Raw genomic sequence first — 21,586 nt, 5'->3', positions numbered from 1 at the left:
CACATTGAGGATGAATTTCAACTCTCCTCATACTCCAGTGCATTCACATCAACTTTTAAAGACAGGTCAAGACAAAAATGACTATATGGAAAACAATCATGAGATAGTTTATTCATTACATACACACCATGTAGAAAATGTCTGTCATGGAAAAACACACTTTATTTCATTTGAAAAACATTTTTAAATAATACATTAATTATTAATTTTTGCAATAAGCCCCTCAAGCTCAGGTCTTGTTTTGAACCGGGCTTGATAATCTGCTTCCTTGTGCTGAAAAACAAACAAAAAAAACACACACGCACACACACAACAACACAAATGAAGCCCATAACAGGTGTTAGTAGTTTCATAAATGCAGCCAGACATTTAATATAAGAGCAGTATCAATGTCAATGATTATGAAGTGTAATTTTCTGACCTGCTTTACACAGAGTTGCACTCCCTCAGGCTGGTTCTTCATAAGAACTTCCGCAAGTATGGGAAAAAGTGTTGCCTTCATTTCACTTATCTAAATGCACATCACCAATACATCATTTATAGGCTACAGGACACAGGTATCATAATTACATGCAATCATAAAATTAGATAATTTATTCATACAACCAACCACATGTTGCATTCACTCTACCTGAACAACACGCTCATGGGTTTTCAGGACTTGATCTACATACATCTTTGTGCCTTGCTCCTGCATTACCATGACTTCTGTGCTTTTCGTAGGCAGGGCAAAGCTTTAAAACACAAATAAGAGAGAATTATTTTCACTGTTACCTTACAATAATTCATAGAATGTTAAATGCTGTATTGTTCATCATGACACATTTTATATTAAAAACAACATGATTTTGAGAATAGCCTGTCTTGGTTTGTGTGCAAAGTGATTTTAAAACATGACAGTATATATATATATATATATAATAAAATATATCTCTCTTTCCCACCAATCATCGACTTTGATGTCCAAGTGACTGCAGAGATTGTGGATGTACTGGGAATAATGTTCCACTAGAGTCATGTCATAACCGGAAACACACACATTAAGCACGCCAAACTCCGTGGCGGTCGCTGCTTTGATCTGCTTTGCCTGAATTTTGTCCTTCTTCTTCTTTGGCTGAATGAAAAAAATTGAGCATATTCTATTAACTGGCAGTGAAAACTTTTTATACTGATGATGTACAAAAAACTAGGTCTTACCGATGCTTTTGGAAGAAGATGTCTGTATCTTCCAATACCATGTGTGGGCATTGATCTATACTGTCTGTTAGTCAGCAAAACACCTGGTTAGACACATAAAAAAAACATTTGATTACTATCAGTTAACAATTATATTTGAACACTGGTGTATAATAAAACATTTTTTATTATGATTATTTTTTATGGTCTATGATGACTCTTTTCAAAAATATTTTCCATTTATCAATCAATTTATGAATCTAAATGATCCATTATATCTTTTGATGTCATATACTCATATTCATCTATTCTATTCAGACATTAAGTTCACCTCCGCTCTGAAAACGTACGTCTAAATTTTGTTGCCACTTCTCCAAAAGTTGAGACATTTTATCCCCTTCCGTCTGCAAAGTCTGAAATCCTGTCTTATATCAAATGTCGTATGAGTTTGTTTTCTTACTTGGAATTAATGTACAGCGAGTATTATCATAAGGACTAGTCATGATGAAAATGCTTATTTGGCTCTTTCAGCTTTTAGAGTGTTAAAACCACAACTACTCTTGCACCATGAGGCCAGAGCTGATTCTTAGAAAGTATATTTTTGACATGATTAATGTGTACCCATTCCTTATCTGATCTGAACATATATAAAATCTCAGACTGGTTTATTGTTACTTTGTTTTTACTACTAAAAGCTGATTGTTACTTACAAATGTATTTAACCATTCATTGTTTTAATTATTCATTTTATTCTTTACTTATTAATAAAATAATTTGTATCCATGACTGCATCAAACACACATACATAAATGAAAATTAAACATAGAACAACAGATTTATTGCTCTTACCCAAAGGCATCTGCGTAGTTAACACTTGACTTCTGTGACATTAAGAGAAAAGTCAATGATCAGTTTTAATAATATACCACTATATATATATAGACTATTTTTTTATATTTGCTGCCACTGGGTTACATCTTTTCCAAATACGGAGTATCATTTCATTTATACGCTGAGGACACCCAACTGTACTTCCCATTTAAACAAAATAATTCAAGCTCTTTGGAAGTCCTGCTTCCAAACTAAATAAATCTGAAGTAATACTCTTCGGACCAAGTGACTTCTATGACTCTGGTATTACGGACCTTGGTGAGTTAAATTCTCATGTTACTCCATCTGATCAAAATTAATTCCGTCGTTAAATCATGTTTCTTTCACTTACGACGTATTGCAAAAGTCAAATCTTTTCTCTCTCCAAAGAACTTCCAAAATAGTCATTCGTTCATCACCTCACGAGTCACGACTTGACTATTGCAATTCACTCTATTTTGGAGCTAACCAATCATCTATCGGGCGTCTTCAATCAGTTCAAAATGCTGCTGCCAGGCTGTTGACGGGTAGGCGAAAATTCAATCACATCACTCACTGGATGGATACCAGTCAAACGGAAAATTGGGTTCAAAGTTTTAGTTTTAAAATCGTTACACGGCTTAGCACCAGGGTTCTTATCCGATTTAATACATTGCATTCTCACAATCCTTCCAGGTCACTTAGGTCTAGCAACCTTGGATTGCTCTCTGTGCGTAGATCGAGATTGAAACATCGAGGAGACCGAGCTTTTGCAATTGCAGGCCCCAAACTATGGAGTAGCCTACCAGTAGAACGGTGTCATCACTTGCCACTTTTAAATCAAAGCTTAAAACACATTTTCTTAGTGTGGATCTTTAATGCATTTTTCAATTTTGAATTGCAATATATTTAATGTATTATTTAATTTCTTGTCTTAAATTTTTTAATTAAATTTTTTATAATACATTTTATAATTTTTATAATACATACATTTTTTTATTTTTTATTTAATGTATTATAAAATTGTTTAAATTTTTGTATCGATTGCAACTTTTGTTTTTGATTATATTGTCGTGTTCCGCACTTTGGTCAAAGATGGGTTGTTTTTAAATGTGCTTTGAGAATAAATAATGAAAATTTATATATATATATATGCATGTGTGTGTCACTTACTGGACCGATGATGCTGCACACACCAGCGCCCGTGTGTTCTGAAGAAGAAAAACCTGATGCAGAAGAATGACACAAACTAATGACACACACCAAAAAAACGAAGAAAAAAAATGTATGTTTGAAAAATACTGAAATCATTCATGTAAATGTACAGAACTCAGTTCTGCTCTTCCTCTACGACCTTGGCATGTCAACAACATACATTACTGCAAAAAACGGACGATTAAGATGTCATTCTCTAAATACTACACCTTATTCAGGAAATTGTTCATTGTTTCACGTTGATATATTAATCCAGTAATAAAGTTTTAAAACAAGCAGTCAAACGCGTAAAATATCAACCAGGTAACTAAGCGCATGCGCCCGCTCTTCTTCACGGATTCCAGCAGGATGAATTTACGCTCGTTCGGCACATTGCTGCCACCTGCTGGAGCAAACGCGTAACGCGTGGGACTAGTTTTCAGATTGATCATTTGTTTTGTCATGTCACATGCAGTTAAAATGTTAAAATCAGCATGATTTATTTAGTTTAGCACTCATAAGTTATCATTAGGTTTAGAAAACACTATAAAATATTAATTTGAAAATAATAAATATTAAAAAAATAAAAATTATTACTTTGAAAGACAGCATTCTCAAAACTGTTCTAATATCAAGGTTCTACACTAGCTATTGAAATAATCATAAATAACCACTGGCACAGAAAGTAAGCATTACTGTAATATACCCCCTTTTAAATATCATTGTATAAAGTATTAGAATATTTAATTCTGGAAGAGTCTCCCTGTTCACGGTTCAAGGGTTAACGGAATGTGACGTGGCGCTTGCAGAGCTCAATCTAACGTGTTTGGAGTCCCGCCTTGTTTCTACAGACAACATTTCGGATTCCGCTCGCTTGTTTATAGGAGCGCTTCTCTATTACATTTTCCAATAGTAAAAAATACGTTTAAAAAGATTTGTTCATATTTGAATATTGATGCGAATGAAGCCTGCTTAATTTATATTTAATTATGAAAAGACGTTGCAGCCTATGCAATACTCAAATGATCTAAATTATATATTAAATGATATTGAGATAATATTTGAAGACTTGTCCTAATTTAGTATACTACTATGTCATCATCAATTTGACAGAACCCTGTGACGCATGCTATTGTATTCTCTCTAACTCTATAGGCTGAGCTCAGCTGTCAATCACGTCTCTGTGAGTATCATGGTAGGTTGCGGCGCAGAACGGGGCCTGAATAGGCGGCTGAGAGTCTCTAACTGAACCAAATTACCGCTTTATTTTCTTGTTTAGAGCAATCTGAAAGTTTTAGCAACACATTAACACCCACAGTAGGCCCAGCGGAACCGGCAGCATGTCTGCAGCAGGAGATTTCGGCAACCCGCTCCGCAAATTCAAGCTGGTGTTTCTGGGAGAACAGAGCGGTGAGTTCCGAACCGAACTGATCATACTGGTCCTGTCTCTCTTTTCTTTATGTGTGTGTTTTTGAGTTTGTATGTTAGATAGATATCTAAATGGAAATGTATAAATACATGTATGTGTGCTGGAATATGTCTTAGTTATACCTTGTTATATGCTCACAAATCCAGTAAAACATGTCAAAGAACAACATGTATGATAGTGATTAACGTTACTATAAATGTAATCACATCAGCCAAAACGGTTTTTCTTGTAAGTTAATCTTTTAATATGAACAGTTTTGTGGGGGTTTGGTTTTGAGGGTTAAAGTCTTAGGAAATATCATCACCGCCTACAACATTCATGAGATGCCATCATTAATTTCGGCTGTCTTGTCTTGACCGGCATTTCATATTCATTTCTCAGTATATTTTTGTCTGTCTCCCGTGTAAACATGATATTCTCATGTTTGACTGTGTTTTGACTGTATCTTCTAGCTATTGAACACTCATATTTCTAAGCTTAGGAGAACTTGCATATGTCATAATATATAAACACCAGCATTGCATAAAGTCTCAGTATGAAGATCCATTCCTCTTTCCGACATATCTGGCCCTGACACAGGTCAATCTCAATCTCCAAAAAAAAAAAAATCACTGCTCCCAGAATTCAACTCCTGGTGCTTTGCAAGTTCTGTGTAAATCAGCAATCAGTATAAAGCATAAACAAGTGTCATGTGACATTATTTTGTAAACATTAGTAAGACTATACATGTGTACGATAGTTTGGCCTTTTCTTGGACTTCTAAAAAATTTGAGTAGGAAAATAAACATAGCAAATGTTCAAACTATTTGCATATATTTACATAGACATGCATGTCTATCTATGCATGTGTTCATTTCATTCACCGTTTTTAGATTCATATATTGCAATTGCCCTGCATGTTTCATCTGATCTGAATCAGAAATGTATGTGCACAGGTTTATGCATTCATGCACTTTAATGAAGACCTTTGTTTCAGTTAGTTTTATTTATTTTTTAAATTTATTTTAAAGTTATGCTTTTGGAATGACTTTGTGAAATCTAATGTTAGCATGTCAATGTCACCTGATAGATTTAATTGTGTAATTGGTTCCTTCTGCATTCAAGGAAAATGTATTGGCAATGCAAGTGATGGATAAATGCCCTTTGTGAAGTTGTGACCTTTATGCCAGCTTTTGTTCAGACAGAGATATGTAATATTTTGATAGTAACCATTTAATTTTTCATTTGGTTTTGCAGTGGGAAAGACATCACTGATTACCAGATTTATGTATGACAGTTTCGATAATACCTACCAGGTAAGTGAATCTTTTTCTGACTCATTGGCTAAGTTTAAACCGTGTTCTGATTTCTTTGGTTTCTATTTTGGATGTTTCTGATCAGTTGCATGGATAAGTGTTCTTTTCCTTAGTTTTGTTTTGTTGCTTTTTATTTTCAGGCGACAATAGGAATCGATTTCTTGTCGAAAACAATGTATCTTGAGGACAGAACAGTAAGTACATTTTTTTTCCTCTACCAATAAATGCACGTCTCTTTCAATGGTTTGAAGGAATGAAATGCATGAAAATATAAATGCTGTAAAATTGTTTTACCAGTGTTTAAATGACACAAACGTCTGGGATGCTTTTGATTAATAACTGAGGGATTTGATTGGATTTTTTAAAATAGCTTACATTGGTCAATACTCTTTATTGCTGTACAGTGTGTCGTTTTTAAAAACATTGCAGGTGAATTTATTGTAGTTAATATAATTATTTGAATGTAATTGCAATGTTTTTTATTGTTGTAAGAACCATATTGTTAAATTGTTCATTTTCTTTCCTATGGAAATTCTTGTTATGATATTTTAATGTCTACAACTCAGATTTTTCTCTCCATATTGTGCAGCCCTAATATTTCGATGTGCTTTGTTGAATGTTGATTCAAACGTTTAGTGAGATGATGTTGTCTGTAAGAGCCCAATATAAACCACCATGAGACAGTCCAGTGCCTCTCTCCACCTGGTGTGTCTATTGCTTCAGCCCCTTTCTCTCTCTCTTGCTCTCTCTCTCTAGTTATTTGCTCACATTTGTTGTTTGTTTCTTTCTGTGAAGAATTGTTCATCTTGATTGGATTTGAGTGGGAATGTTTCACTCTGAAGATCTGCAGTCCTGATAACATAACCCATACCATAACCCTAGAGCCATTTAATTCCATTTAATAATAAATTTCATCTTAATTTTTACATTTTTAGATTCCTTTTTTTCACCCTCAATTTTAATTTATAAATTTACTCTGATTTATTGGTTAAATGAAATGTAATCAAAAACGCATGTCTAATTAATTAAAAAAATCACGAAGCTTGAATTCAGCAACAATTAAAAGGTAGTACTTTGTTCAAATAGATTTTAGTTCACTTTTTCTGGATTCTATTTTAATGGTTTAATTAAATTGTATTAATCAAAAAGCATGTATATATCAATTGACTTTATAAAAATATAACAAATTGTGTTTTCTGTATTTATGATTTAATACAAATTTATTATCAAAAACATTGGTAATAAAATTAAGTCATAAAACATTAACAATTTATTTAATCTCTTACAAATGTTTAATAATTGTATTAATTTTAGTTTTAAATTAATCATTTTTTTATTATTATTAGTCTTTATGCGGTGTTATATTCACTGACACTAGTCCATATCGCAATTTGACAGCACTACTTTTGATACATTTGTGGTCAGAATTAATGGCACCCCTAGTAAATATGATCAAAAATGGCTGTAAAAAATAAATCTGCATTGTTTATGCTTTTGATCTTTCATTAATTTTTTTTTGCAAAAATCTAACCTTTCATTGAAGCAAAAGAACTGAAAGTGTGGGGGAAATCACATTATGAAATAAATGTTTTTCTCCAAAACATGTTGGCTACAAATATTGGCACCCTTTGATTAAATACTTTTTGCAATCTCCTTTTGCCAAAGATAACAGCTCTGAGTCTTCTCCTGTAATGCCTGATGAGTTTGGAGAACACCTGACAATAGATCAGAGATCATTCCTCCATACAGAATCTCTCCAGATCCTTCAGATTCACAAGTTCATGTTGGTGCTTCTCCTCTTCAGTTCAACCCACTCATTTTCTATAGGGTTCAGATCAGGGAACTGGCACAGCCATGGCAGAAGCTTCATTTTCTGCTTATTGACACATTTTTGTGTTGATGTTTGTTTTGGACCGTTGTCCTGAGGGAAGATCCAACCACGGCCCATTATAAGTTTTCCAGCAGAATCTTTTAATCTGTTGGTATTTGCTAGAATCCATAATACCATGTATCTGAACAAGATGTCCAGGACCTCCAGCAAAAAAATAGACCCACTAACACAGCAGTATATTTAACCGGAGACATGGGGTACTTTTTATCCCAGTTTGCACCAAACACATCTGGTGGTTTTGCTGCCAAAAAGCCCTTTTTTTGTTTCATCTGACCACAGAATCCGGTCCCTTTTGAAGTTCCAGTCGTGTCTGAAAACTGAATATGCTGGAGTTTGTTTTTGGACAAACGAGGAGGGTTTTTCTTGAAACCCTCCCAAACAACATGTGGTGATTTAGGGGTTGTTTGATATATATATTTTTAGGCTTTCTGACCCCCAAGACTCAATTAATCTCTGCAATTCTCCATCTGTGATCCTTGGAGAGTCTTTGGCCACTCAAACGTTCCTCCTCACCGTGCATTAAGACTATAGACACACGTCCTCTTCCTGGCAGATTCGTAACATATTTAGTTGATTGGAACTTCTTAATTATTGCCCTGATGGTCAAAATGGGGATTTTCAATTCTTGTTTCAATTTCAAACTTTCTATTTTGTGATGCTCAACAATCTTTTGATGCACATCAGAACTATATTCTTTGGTTTTACTCATTGTGATGGATGATTAAGGGAATTTTGCCGCCTTGTTTCACAGGACTTTAAATATGAGGAAACACAAAGTCATAGCTAGACAATTTCATGTTCATAGTCATGTTCCTAGTGTGCTAAAAAAAGGGTAAATATTAATGGGAATATACTTCAGCGATATTTTACTCGTAAAAAATTCTAGGGGTGCCAATAATTGTGGCCAACGTGTTTTGGAGAAAAACATTTATTTCATAATGTGCCCCCCCCCCCCCCCCCCCCCCCCCCCCCACTTTCAATTCTTTTACTTCGATGAAAGGTTAGATTTTTTCTAATATTTTTAATGAATGATCAAAAGGATAAACAATGCAGATTTATTTTTTACAGATATTTTTGCTCATATTTACCAGGGGTGCCATTAATTCTGACCACAACTGTATATTCATCCAAAACCGGTCAAATTCCATGACATTCCACGTTATACAGTAAATTCTATTTTGATAACTGGTTTTACTGATTCCGTCTGTGTTTTTCGCATTGTGTAAATCATAGGGCCCTATAAATCTACTACTAACGTGAGTCCTTCTAAAGACCTTAAGCCGTTCCCTAACCCAAATCCTGAGCTTGAGAAATCTTTTCGATCCACTTTGCTTTTTCTTATTTCTTAAATTTCATTCCACGCCTTTTTTTTAAACCTTTTTTCCCCCCTTTGAACTTTTAATTTCTCCTCTTTTTTTTCCTTTATTCCCCTCTTTTTCTTTTGTTTTTTTTCTCCATTCACACAGATCAGGCTGCAGCTTTGGGACACAGCAGGACAGGAGCGTTTCCGTAGCCTCATTCCCAGTTACATCAGAGACTCTGCTGCTGCTGTTGTAGTTTACGACATCACAAGTAGGTATCTGAGACCCGCTCCACGTCCAGTTCCCCTCCTCTTACCTCTTCCTCTTCCCCTTTCTCCCTCTCTCTCTCTCTCTCTCTCTCTCTCTCTCTCTCTCTCTCTCTCTCTCTCTCTCTCTCTCTCTCTCTGCTGGAACTCTGGTGCTAAAATATTTGGTCAGGTGCGGCTGCAGCTGTGGGACACAGCAGGACAGGAGCGCTTCCGCAGTCTGATTCCCAGCTACATCCGGGACTCTACGGTTGCCGTGGTAGTCTTTGACATCACAAGTGAGTGTGGATCCTCGGCAGGAGAACTTAAGGAAGAGGAAAGATGTCTGTCATCTCAACGCAGTCTATTTTTTTGTTTTGTTTCACATCCTTTGAGTTTTCTGTGATTTCATTCTTTTTGTCTTCTTTCTTATTTGTAACTTGTTTTTTGCTTTGCAATTGCAATTCTGTGCTTAAAAGTGGGTAGACACCTTTGTTTTGGACTACATGCATATCTTTGCAATTAAAGGATAACAGGCCATTGTTTTATTAGCAGCTAAAGTGTAGTGCACTTAAAGTTTTGGTAGTTGCGGCTAAAAGTTAATTTTACACCCTCTGGACTAAACATTAAGTTCCTACGAATAACATTCACATAAAAGAATGATACATTATTATTTACAACAGTACATTTTTATATTCGCAAGATATATTTATATTTTTCATTAAATCATTTTTTGTTTGTTCATATAATAAAATAATTGTAATTATTTATAGAAAAGAAAATATGCATTCATTCACCATTTTGCAGACTAAAATGTAGATGAAAGATGATTTGTCTTTTTTTCCCTGCAGACCGAGTTCCTGTGACGCATTCATGAGCACAGAGTCGCTTCCAGCTTTAGAACTTCCTTTCTTTCTTTCCTCTTATTTTATCCTTGTGTTTTTTTCTACCTGCCTGCAAGTTTTGTCTCCCTGTCTGTGATCCTGTGATTTCCCCCATAGACCCCTTAAGGCTCATCTTAAGTATTAACCCAGTGTCTCTGAAATCCCCTCGACAGATGTCAACTCGTTCCAGCAGACCACCAAATGGATCGATGATGTCCGAACAGAAAGGGGAAGTGATGTCATAATCATGCTGGTGGGAAACAAAACAGATCTAGCAGATAAACGGTTCGTTTAAATAGTTGCAACCTTTTAGGAACATTATGATGTAGTTTGTATAATTTTGTTTTATTTTGCACAAATACAGGTCCTTCTCAAAAAATTAGCATATTGTGATAAAGTTCATTATTTTCCATAATGTAATGATAAATTAAACTTTCATATATTTTAGATTCATTGCACACCAACTGAAATATTTCAGGTCTTTTATTGTTTTAATACTGATGATTTTGGCATACAGCTCATGAAAACCCAAAATTCCTGTCTCAAACAATTAGCATATTTCATCCGACCAATAAAAGAAGTGTTTTTAATACAAAAAAAAAAAGTCAACCTTCAAATAATTATGTTCAGTTATGCACTCAATAGTCAATACTTGGTCGGGAATCCTTTTGCAGAAATGACTGCTTCAATGTGGCATGGAGGCAATCAGCCTGTGGCACTGCTGAGGTGTTATGGAGGCCCAGGATGCTTCGATAGCGGCCTTAAAGGGGGGGTGAAACACTCAGTTTCACTCAATCTCATGTTAATCTTGAGTACCTATAGAGTAGTATTGCATCCTTCATATCTCCAAAAAGTCTTTAGTTTTATTATATTTATAAAAGAAAGATAGGCTGTACCGAGTCTTTCCGGAAAAACCCGAGCGGGTGGAGGCGAACCGTGTGGGCGGAGCTAAATAATCACGACACGAGCGCGCGAAGCTTTTGCGTTGAGAGCGTCTGGAAGCTGTGACATCCGAAAATAAACCATGGCTAACAATCAGATTCAGCCATACATTTTTGATCCAGAATCAGATCCCGAGGCTGAGATTGAAGAGCGCAGTGTCTTAGAACACAATGTCATGCGCGAGTTTTACAACATTAGTGTGTTGTAAACAGACAGACTCGTGGTTTATGAGGACATGATTTATTTTTACAATAAACAAACTGTCACAGCAGTGGCCAGCTAAACAAATGTATTTAAACACACACACACCATACATCGCATGCTCCATAGATACATTAACTGTATGTGATCATGTTTACTTGCTGTGCTTACACGCCGATAGTTAACAACTCACAGACATTTGAAGCAGTTTTACTCACCGCCTGCGGTTCCAACGCACGACCGTGAACCTTTATCGTTGGGACTGCTCCATCTTTAAGTATTAGGCGATCTGCAAATCCGGCGTTGAACTGGGCCTTGTTTATAAAACTATTACCGTCGAAATGAAGGGAACAAACAAAAACACTAGCACAACTCCGTTGCTGCTCTGGAAAAACAAAATTCATCCACAGGTCCCTTAACGCTGGCTTCTTTGGAAATGTGTGCAGTGTTGTCTTGCCCTGGCAACCAAAAACACACTTTTTTGGTGGCATTTTTTTTATTCCAGCGCTCTGATGGGCATAGGCGTACTCTCGCACGCACTAGGCTACAGATGCGCGCGCGCAGACAGACTAGGAGTGACTAGACTAGAAGTTCCCTTAAGACCCGTATAAGGAAATTCCGGCCACTCTGACGTCACACAGGCCCGTATTCGAAAAAAACTTTCCGAAACTTGTGACAAACCGGAAGGAGTATTTTTGGAACAGAATTACTCCATCAAACTTACAACTTCATTTTTGAAACTTTGTCCATGTTTAGCATGGGAATCCAACTCTTTAACAGTGTAAAAAACTCACTATGCATGAAACAGCATTTCACCCCCCCTTTAAGCTCATCCAGAGTGTTGGGTCTTGAGTCTCTCAACTTTCTCTTCACAATATCCCACAGATTCTCTATGGGTTTCAGGTCAGGAGAGCTGGCAGGCCAATTGAGCACAGTAATACCATGGTCAGTAAACCATTTACCAGTGGTTTTGGCAATGTGAGCAGGTGCCAGGTCGTGCTGAAAAATGAAATCTTCATCTCCATAAAGCTTTTCAGCAGATGGAAGCATGAAGTGCTCCAAAATCTCCTGATAGCTAGCTGCATTGACCCTGCCCTTGATAAAACACAGTGCCCCAACACCAGCAGCTGACATGGCACCCCAGACCATCACTGACTGTTGGTACTTGACACTGGACTTCAGGCATTTTGGCATTTCCTTCTCCCCAGTCTTCCTCCAGACTCTGGCACCTTGATTTCCGAATGACATGCAAAACTGAGCAACAGTCCAGTGCTGCTTCTCTGTAGCCCAGGTCAGGCGCTTCTGCCGCTGTTTCTGGTTCAAAAGAACCTGGGGAATGCGGCACCTGTAGCCCATTTCCTGCACACGCCTGTGCACGGTGGCTCTGGATGTTTCTACTCCAGACTCAGTCCACTGCTTCCGCAGGTCCCCCAAGGTCTGGAATCGGTCCTTCTCCACAATCTTCCTCAGGGTCCGGTCACCTCTTCTCTTGTGCAGCGTTTTTTGCCACACTTTTTTCTTCCCACAGACTTCCCACTGAGGTGCCTTGATACAGCACTCTGGGAACAGCCTATTTGTTCAGAAATTTCTTTCTGTCTTACCCTCTTGCTTGAGGGTGTCAATGATGACCTTCTGGACAGCAGTCAGGTTGGCAGTCTTACCCATGATTGCGGTTTTGAGTAATAAAACAGGCTGGGAGTTTTTAAAAGCCTCAGGAATCTTTTGCAGGTGTTTAGAGTTAATTAGTTGATTCAGATGATTAGGTTAATAGCTCGTTTAGAGACCCTTTTCATGATATGCTAATTTTTTGAGACAGGAATTTTGGGTTTTCATGAGCTGTATGCCAAAATCATCAGTATTAAAACAATAAAAGACCTGAAATATTTCAGTTGGTGTGCAATGAAATCTAAAATATATGAAAGTTTAATTTTTATCATTACATTATGGAAAATAATTAACTTTATCACAATATGCTAATTTTTTGAGAAGGACCTGTATATTAAGCAGCATAACGGTTTCCAACTGATATTATTATAAATATAAAAATAAATAAACAAACAAACCAGCATATTAGAATGATTTCTAAAGGATCATGTGTTTGGAAGGATCAAATAAATGCAGCCTTGGTGAGGATAAGTGACTTTCAAAAACATAAAGAAAATCATTCAGACCCCCCAAAATTGCACAAACTAAACCTTAATGCTTAATGGCTAAATATCTGTCAATTAGTCAGTCTGGCTGTTAAGTATTAAAGAAATCTATGGGCAAATAGTAATGATTCCATGTGTTTTTGTGCTCATTTCAGGCAAGTTTCTATCGAGGAAGGAGAAAGGAAAGCCAAAGAACTGAATGTAATGTTTATTGAAACTAGTGCTAAAGCCGGATACAACGTCAAACAGGTGAGTGTGACTGAGATTGGACTTGAACCAAAAGAAATACGTGCTTTAATGATTGAGAATCGAACTCTGAATCACATACTTAATTAAATGATATTTGCATGATTATTCAAAAAGAGCATTACTGAACATTTCTCTCATAGCAGTGTCTTCAGAAGCATCCAAATGATTAAATATCCAACTTTTCTGAATGCAAACCATCTCAAACACACCCACACACTGCCCGTTTTTCCTGATCTCGGTGTTGTGCTTGTCTCTTCCAGCTTTTCCGGCGTGTAGCAGCAGCTCTTCCTGGTATGGAGAGCACACAAGACAAGAGCAGAGAGGACAGTATCCTACACAAATATATGCATATTTATTTATGTTGCTTTAGTACTTTATTGTCCATCTGAATAAGTGTTGCTGTGTGCTGCACAAAAGCATCATGTTTTTCCTTAATTCCTTTTTCCTTCAGTGATCGACATAAAATTAGAAAAGCCGCCAGAGCAGCCGGTCAACGAAGGCGGATGTTCATGCTGAGGCTTCAGTCGACATTTCTGTGCCGTGTGTCTCTTATTGTCGTTCTTTCAAACGCTCTTAGTTGCACTCACAGCATCTCTCTGGATATTCTGCAGAAGCGGAGGAAGTAGAACACTACCCATCATCCTCGTTACCACTCACCCACTCAAATGACTTCGAAAGCACAACGTGGATGTGTATGATGTTGCTTTTCTATTAATTGTTTCCGTTAATCGTACACCTTTTGTGGTGTGTTTTTTTTTTCACTCTCAAAACGCTTTATGAAGTGTTGTTTGTTTTTGTCCATGTTTCGTTTTATGTGAAATAATACTTATATTACTGTAATCATGACATGAATAGGAGCAAGACAAGATAAATAAATGAAAAAACTATTAGGAGAAGGATATCCAGATTTGAATATGCGGTGATTCTCTAAATGTCGTTCTATAATAACGGTGAAGAGATGGAGGAAAGGTTTACAGTGTCTAGATTTCATCATATGTGGCTAAAGCGCTTTGAATCTGTGACACTTGATGTCTCTTCTTCAGAAGGAAGAAAGGAAAGTGTAAAAACAAATGTTTTTGGAGTTTTGTGAGGAACAAGTGGTGCTTTAGCTCTGTTGCTCCTCAAGCATTGTGCTTTTTTCTGCTTAGATGTCATTTTATTTGATTTTCTTCCATCTTATTTTGAGCATTAGAAAGCCAATAGCTTAGTCAAAGAGAGATACAGTTATTGTAAAGAAATATGTATATTAAGGGAAGTATCAGATCCGATTTAACAGATAATATGCAGCCGTTGCCTTCAATGGTTTGTTTTATTGGGCTTCCACTGGTTTGCTTTTTTGTTTTTTTTATTAGCATTGTAAAGTTTGATTTATTTTAATAATGACACGCTAGATGTGGTTTGTTTTCTTTTTGATTTGTTGAATCAACCTTGAACCCTAATATTTATTTGTAATGTCTTTTTGTTTGGTTTTTAAACACTGTTTGGTTTTTCATAATTCATAGACCGAGACGTTAAGATATTCTGGCTCAAAGCAGCTGCCACATTTGTTTTTAAATGTACAGTGATATTTTGTCCCCAGACTGATCTAAACGTTTGTAAGATTTACTGCATTTTGTGTATTTTTTGGGGGGTTGTTTTCTTTAAACTGTCTCATACATTTCGGATGGATTTTAACCAGTTTCTACTGGCAGTGCTGCTTGACGCCAATACTCATTATTTGCACTGCTAAAATTGATCAGCATCTTTGAGACATCCCTAATAAAATCTTTATATAGCAACAATATATATATATTTTTTGATTGATGGATAATGTATAACTCTGTTTGTAAATGAAGTTGGTAAATGTGCAGAGCAGAAAATTAAAAATAGTAGTAAAATGTGCTTTTATTTGGATCTGTGCAGGAATTGCACTTTGATTGCAAACAGAAAATTCCTGATGTTTTGTACTTATGTAGGTCATTGCAGCCTTTTTATTTATTTATAAGTGTGTTGCACAACAATATCAATTTGATAACTTTCTACATTTGCAAAGTAGTACATTAGTGCATATCATAGACTGTAAAAAGGTGCATACACAGGCCAGATGCAAATGTAAACTGCTTCCCTTATGCAGCCTCCGTCATTGAGGTATCTGTTCAGTGGTCGAAGAGTGATAATGCCATCCTTGTACACAGTCTTTGAAAATGCTCATTTTTGCGGTCATAGAGTGAACCTTTCCCTGATTGTTTAGTTTAACGGAAGTTATTCCTAAATTCGCGCAAAGCGTCATGGGGCGTAGGAAAAAGGTGGATAGAAAATTAAAAAAGGCAGTTATACAAGATTCTTATGTAGAGAGCAATCAACTGTCTGACGGTCACTCCCAAACCTCATGCTATATGGACATCATAAATTCAGGGTTCCAGTGGTTTATAGTTATTTATAAATACAAATAGGAGATCTTGTAGGCCTATCTTGACAGAATAACAGATAGCCTATATAAGTCATGGACAAAAATGAACAAGTTTGCAAAGCTCTACGTGTACATTATACACAAAGCAGAATCATAGCAGCAAGAAAATACAATCATTTCGTTATGTGCAGAATTAATCTATTGATAGCCTAGATGTTATAAATATCTGTTGACATTTCACCAATCAGAGAAAAATAAGTCTGTTCTGATCAATTTGTGCAGCTTGACTATTAAAGGTAGACTGTGTAACGTTTTTCTTTAAAAGGATAACTTTTTTCTTTAGGATAACCATATTCATCCGCACAGTCTTGCAGAGCCGAAGCACAACCAAAAATGTAGTTCTGCAAAAAGCATGCAGTTTTTTTTAACCGCTTAAATGGCCAAAAGTTGCATATAGTGTAGCCTACCTTTAAATAAAGCCTCTTTTACATTTTTCATTGACCTCTTGATGCCCACTGACTTTAAAACAGCTGCAGCTATTCTCATATTTACATATTTATATGCAGGAACAGGAGCATTTGCTATCGCTGAGCTTTATGGACGACTCTTCCAGTCTATTCTTTCATCCCGCTGGATTTGTGGATTTCCAGTGATCACCCTGCTATCCAACAGGCCCTCAGCAGAACCAGAAGGGCATCCATAGAAGTGAACGCATTGCTGCACCCGCAGCCATTCCTGCCAGGAGTCCCAAAGCAATCTGCTCTCCGAAATTGTCATCAGAGTTTCTGTGCACCCAGACATGCTGAGTTCCTACAAGGAGCACATCAGGTTTAGGAGTACGTCCATTGTTAAATGTTTCTGCGTTTATTGGAACTTAACTTGTCATTTAAAATAGTCTTAAATGTAAAACTTTATTTATTGCCTAAAAAAAAATGATAACACTTTACAATAAGGTTCTACTTGTTAACATACATTAGTTAAAATAAACTAACATTGAAAAATACCTCTAAAGCACTATTAATCTCAGTTAGCCTACTGTTGCTTTCAATATTTCCTAATACAGTATTAAAATATCAGTTGTATTTTTTATTAACTAACAAGGTTAGGAAAAGTTACTTTTAAAAGTAATGTAGCTATTACAATATTGTGTTACTCCCTTTAAAAAGTATTAATTGTGTTACTTTTTTTTCCACCCGACTGGTTTTTTAATAACAAAAAAGAAAGTTATTTTTTAGGCAAATGGCAAAAAGGCCCTTTCAGACCAAAAGTGAAATGAATAAGCCTTAGGCTGAAGAAAATGCAAATACACTTCTGTACTGTCAACATGGGGACAGGAAAGCTGTCAGTCTATAAAATTAATTTTATTTATTTACTTATTTTGTTAAATTTAAAGGTAATGCGTTACTTTACTCGTTACTTGAAAAGTAATCTGATTACGTAACTCACATTACTCACTTCTAAACACTGCTAAGTGATGCTAGAAAAGGATAATATACTGTAATGGATGTATTGCTCGTTGTTAGTTAAAATTAGCTGATGCATTAACTATGTTAACTATGGAACCTTATTGTAAAGTGTTAATAAAATATCTAAAATGAATAAGAAATATTTAATATTCTGCACAAAAAAAATATATTTTTCAATTCTATTTTTCAGTTATATTATCAGCTGATAATAAAAACATTCAATACAAATATTGTAATTAAATACTTAAATATTTTAAATAGTGGTCTCCAATGTCCAAAAATGACTTTTTCTGTCTTTTGAATTTTCCATGATTGTTCAGCACTTTGAGATATAAAGTATTTGTTAAGTGCTAATAAAGGAAATGAATGAATGAACAATATACTTACAATAATACTACTGATAATACCCATGTATTATATCAGTGTATAAAAAAAAAAAAAAGGCAATAACCCTATCTCTGTGCTTTCTGCCGAATAAGGGACGTGTTTATAATTACCTCCACAACCTGCACCTGGCATGATGTAAACTGCATTGTGACTGTCAATCGGAACGGTTTGGTAAGTATCGTCATAGGGATTGTATGTGAAAACCTGTGAGAGTGAAAAGAAATGTTAATAGAATAAATATTAAAGCAACAAAAAAAAAAACGAAAATCATCCTGCATGTAAAAAAATAACACTCACTGGATTTCTTCTCGCCTCCATGAGTGTGAGTTTCCAGGCCCTGAAAAGTGACCGAATGGACATAAATTAGAGGGCAAAACGGGTAGGGCTTCATTGGTTGTGGGAGGGGTTACGTACAAGTGTCAAAGGTCAAGACTTACAGTGCCTCATCTTCACTGTTGGCACACAGGATCAGCATAGCACCATCCCTCAGATAAACAACCAGCAGATTCTCTCTGGGGTGACCCTCAGGTGGACATACACCTGCTCACAAAGACACTGTTATAAGAGCAATAAAGTATTTTCATAACATGCACTTTCTACATGATAAGTTTCTTCATACCTGCACACTCCAGACCAGACTTCACATTCACACAGGTGCTCTTTAGATTCGCTTTGGTCTCATAGTCTCTTCTGGATTCAGATGTGTAAAAAACAAAGCTCCCATCTATCCACAGGTCACACCAGTTCAGCTTCCAGCGTTTGAGGATTGAAGCTGTGAACGTTTTGAACAAAATAATCATTTTTAAAAATGCAATATTATGGAGTATCTGTCTCTATTTCCATAGTCGCGTATAGCACAGACAAACTACAGCTTCATGCTATCTTTAATCTGTAAGGCTCTTTATTGGCATTGATGGTTCCATGAAGAACCTTTGACATTCATTAAAACCTTTCCATTCCACAAAAGGTTCTTAATAGTGGGAAAAGGTTCTTTAGTTTTTTTTTAATGTTCTTCACACTGAGGAAAAAAAAAAACACTGAAAGGTTATTTGGGGAATCAGAAATGGTTCTCCTATTGTTATACTGCAGCAAAAAACAACAACTTTTGGAACATTACTTTTTTAAGGGTGTAGGACTGGGACTCAACTCCAATAATAATTGATTCTTCGATTCAGAGCCATTGGGAATCGAGAGTCGACTCCAAGTTTCATTATTACTACACCATCCCGGATAGCCTTCAATGAACTAATCTGAATGAAATCAAAAGATTCAATTTGCTGTAATGAACTGAAATTGGCGCTAGCTATCTGCCTTTTGATTCAGTTTAGATTCGTTCATTGATTTATTTATTTGAACTTTTCTGTAGGTTACACCAGTAGGTGGCAACCAGTGAGCGTTTATTACGTGTATTGAGTAAGCCATTGAATCATTCGATCAACAGATTTGTTCTAAATTATTGTACAAAAAGCTGTTCACATTCAAAACACCATGACAGTACTAATACAGATTTAAAAGACTGCAACTAAATGATCATAAGTACCTGATTGTTCAAAGCGACTCTTGTGTATTTGATACAATAAATGAACATAATAAACATGCATAACAACATGCTTTATCAAGGCTTCAGTTAGCATTAGCAACTCAAACTTCTCAAAGATGTTATTAGACTATGTGCTAACAAAGAATAGACCTATAGTTATTTTTAATAGAGAATATAAAGGTAACTTAGTTATTTATATTAAGTTGTTATTTTAAATGTATGTAAGTTTTATGTTTTAAATGTATTACATTTCTTTTTATGTATCGTTTGGGGTTTCTCTAGGTGAGTATAACTAACAGCTACTGTACTGTTCTGTAACACTGACCGTAAGAGGATTATTACTGCAAACAGTGTCAGGCTCTGAGTTTCATAACAGTTTTCATAACCTTCTGGAGCAGTCGTTTTATTTAATTATATTAGTGCTGTTAATCACTAATCGCGATTAATCACATGTAAAATAAAGTTTGTTTATATAATGTATGTGTGTATATATATATATATATATATGTGTGTGTGTGTGTGTGTGTGTGTGTATACACACACACACACACACACACACATATACTGTACATATATATGTATGTGTGTGTGTGTGTGTGTGTGTGTGTGTGCGCGCATGTGTTTGTATAAACAAGCAGTATACACACACACACACACACACACACACACACACAAATATAATGTACACACACATGTATTATATAAAACTTATGTTAGATGCAATTAATCACAATCGATTTCACAGCACACACACATATGTATACTGTGTATATATATACATACTACAGTGATATATATTTTATATATAAATATTGAAATATTGCTTATCAGGAGAAATGTACAGACAAAAAAGCACCCAACAGAGCTGCCAAATTTGTGTTATATTTGTGCTGTTTAGTACATCCTAATATCTGGGTTTTTCCAATTTAGATCATTTAACTTTAATTTATATGAATTTAAAGGTTGGGAAACTGTCAAAAGAAACTGCACTTTGTTTTCTATTTTTGAAGACAAAATATTCACGCTAGGGTTGTTTTTTCCCCACATTATTATTGTAATTATTATTTTTTGCTAAAAACATATTTCTTAGAGGTGCACTGAGCAGATTACTTATACAATTTATTACTTAAATAAAGAAGACTTTATATAAAATACCCAAATGAACAATCTTCCACTTACACTGTCTCCAGAGCCAGCCAGATTTGAGCAGAGCCATTGATCAGTCAACTGCCACAAGAGCTATAGCGGTATTCCTAATGTTGTGGTGCTTGTTTGACGTGTCGGCAGAGTTTGTGCTTTTGTTTGTGAGCGATGACAGTGACTGTAAGACGTCTCAGCAGTCAGAGGGGGTTGTACTGCTGGAATAGTTTGATGACTCTTTCTCTAATCCTTAAACAGGCCAAAGTGAAGCTTCACTTAGCCAGTAATCTCAGATTACAGTGAGTTAGTACTGGTTGTCTGTGGAATATTCTCTCCCTTTCCTTTGTTACTCAATCTCTTCTTCATGTTTTTGTGTATTATATTAAGTCTTAATAGTTATTCTGTTAGCAGTGTAGCAAGGTTCACATACAATTTTAAACATGTTCACATTTAATGCAGGCTACTCAAGCACACTCGTCTTAATCTTAATTTTGGACTAACAGACTAACCTTAAACCTAAAATGCACCTTATTGTATTTTCAGATTTGATTTAATTTTCATCCTTACAGGCACAGCAAATCATGTTCATTGACATACCTTAATCTCGCCTTTAGCTAAATTTAGCAAACATTGAGTAATTGAAGTTGTCATATCAAGCCAATAATCTGTTTTTAAACCATCTAAACAACTGACCTATAAACAAATTCATCACTGAAGCTGTGAAATAGTCATCATTGCATAAGGGTGTCATTTTTTTATAAATCAGGGATTACACTCCCAGCCATGCTAATTTTACAGGCTTTTACAGTCAGATGTGTTAGGATTTTTACTCACTGCTTGAACAGCTATAACACATTT

The 21,586-nt window shown here is 35.7% G+C and overlaps 3 protein-coding genes and 1 non-coding gene across 6 annotated transcripts in view; 1 reads left to right on the top strand and 3 right to left on the bottom strand.

Moving 5' to 3' along the window:
* Nucleotides 1-91: 91 nt before the first annotated feature.
* mrpl48 (mitochondrial ribosomal protein L48) lies at nucleotides 92-3,601 on the bottom strand. The gene is made up of 8 exons (XM_056271293.1): nucleotides 3,450-3,601; nucleotides 3,199-3,251; nucleotides 2,026-2,057; nucleotides 1,198-1,280; nucleotides 945-1,114; nucleotides 632-734; nucleotides 422-511; nucleotides 92-273 (listed from the first exon to the last, which is right to left on the bottom strand). Exons 1-8 carry the CDS (start codon nucleotides 3,468-3,470, stop codon nucleotides 196-198), a joined length of 630 nt encoding a protein of 209 aa, XP_056127268.1. The 5' UTR covers nucleotides 3,471-3,601; the 3' UTR covers nucleotides 92-195.
* Nucleotides 3,602-4,397: 796 nt separating this feature from the next.
* rab6a (RAB6A, member RAS oncogene family) overlaps nucleotides 4,398-21,586 on the top strand; it is an 82,951-nt gene continuing 65,762 nt past the window's right edge. The window contains exons 1-8 of one of the 3 annotated variants that reach the window (XM_056271295.1): nucleotides 4,398-4,629; nucleotides 5,885-5,943; nucleotides 6,084-6,137; nucleotides 9,301-9,406; nucleotides 10,438-10,549; nucleotides 13,713-13,806; nucleotides 14,067-14,133; nucleotides 14,258-14,578. In XM_056271295.1, the coding sequence (XP_056127270.1) occupies nucleotides 4,560-4,629; nucleotides 5,885-5,943; nucleotides 6,084-6,137; nucleotides 9,301-9,406; nucleotides 10,438-10,549; nucleotides 13,713-13,806; nucleotides 14,067-14,133; nucleotides 14,258-14,322 (627 nt within the window). In that variant the 5' untranslated portion in view covers nucleotides 4,398-4,559 and the 3' untranslated portion in view covers nucleotides 14,323-14,578. Of the gene's footprint in view, nucleotides 4,630-5,884; nucleotides 5,944-6,083; nucleotides 6,138-9,300; nucleotides 9,407-9,573; nucleotides 9,680-10,437; nucleotides 10,550-13,712; nucleotides 13,807-14,066; nucleotides 14,134-14,257; nucleotides 14,579-21,586 lie in introns of those variants that run through there. The other 2 variants (XM_056271296.1, XM_056271294.1) reach the window with 2 other exon arrangements.
* Nucleotides 16,841-20,842, bottom strand: plekhb1 (pleckstrin homology domain containing B1). Its single transcript, XM_056271299.1, has 6 exons — nucleotides 20,768-20,842; nucleotides 18,668-18,820; nucleotides 18,486-18,588; nucleotides 18,346-18,385; nucleotides 18,159-18,252; nucleotides 16,841-17,005 (listed from the first exon to the last, which is right to left on the bottom strand). Exons 1-6 carry the CDS (start codon nucleotides 20,802-20,804, stop codon nucleotides 16,872-16,874), a joined length of 561 nt encoding a protein of 186 aa, XP_056127274.1. The 5' UTR covers nucleotides 20,805-20,842; the 3' UTR covers nucleotides 16,841-16,871.
* LOC130105345 (small nucleolar RNA SNORA23) lies at nucleotides 20,080-20,288 on the bottom strand. The gene has a single exon (XR_008809582.1). It is a non-coding gene; the product is annotated as a small nucleolar RNA SNORA23 (small nucleolar RNA).

Source organism: Rhinichthys klamathensis, unplaced genomic scaffold (assembly GCF_029890125.1).
Source record: "Rhinichthys klamathensis goyatoka isolate OS25496 unplaced genomic scaffold, OSU_Roscu_1.1 h1tg000314l_1, whole genome shotgun sequence".
NCBI lineage: Eukaryota > Metazoa > Chordata > Actinopteri > Cypriniformes > Leuciscidae > Rhinichthys > Rhinichthys klamathensis.
The sequence above is the reverse complement of the archived record's forward strand: the minus strand, read 5'-3'. Positions and strand labels throughout refer to the sequence as shown.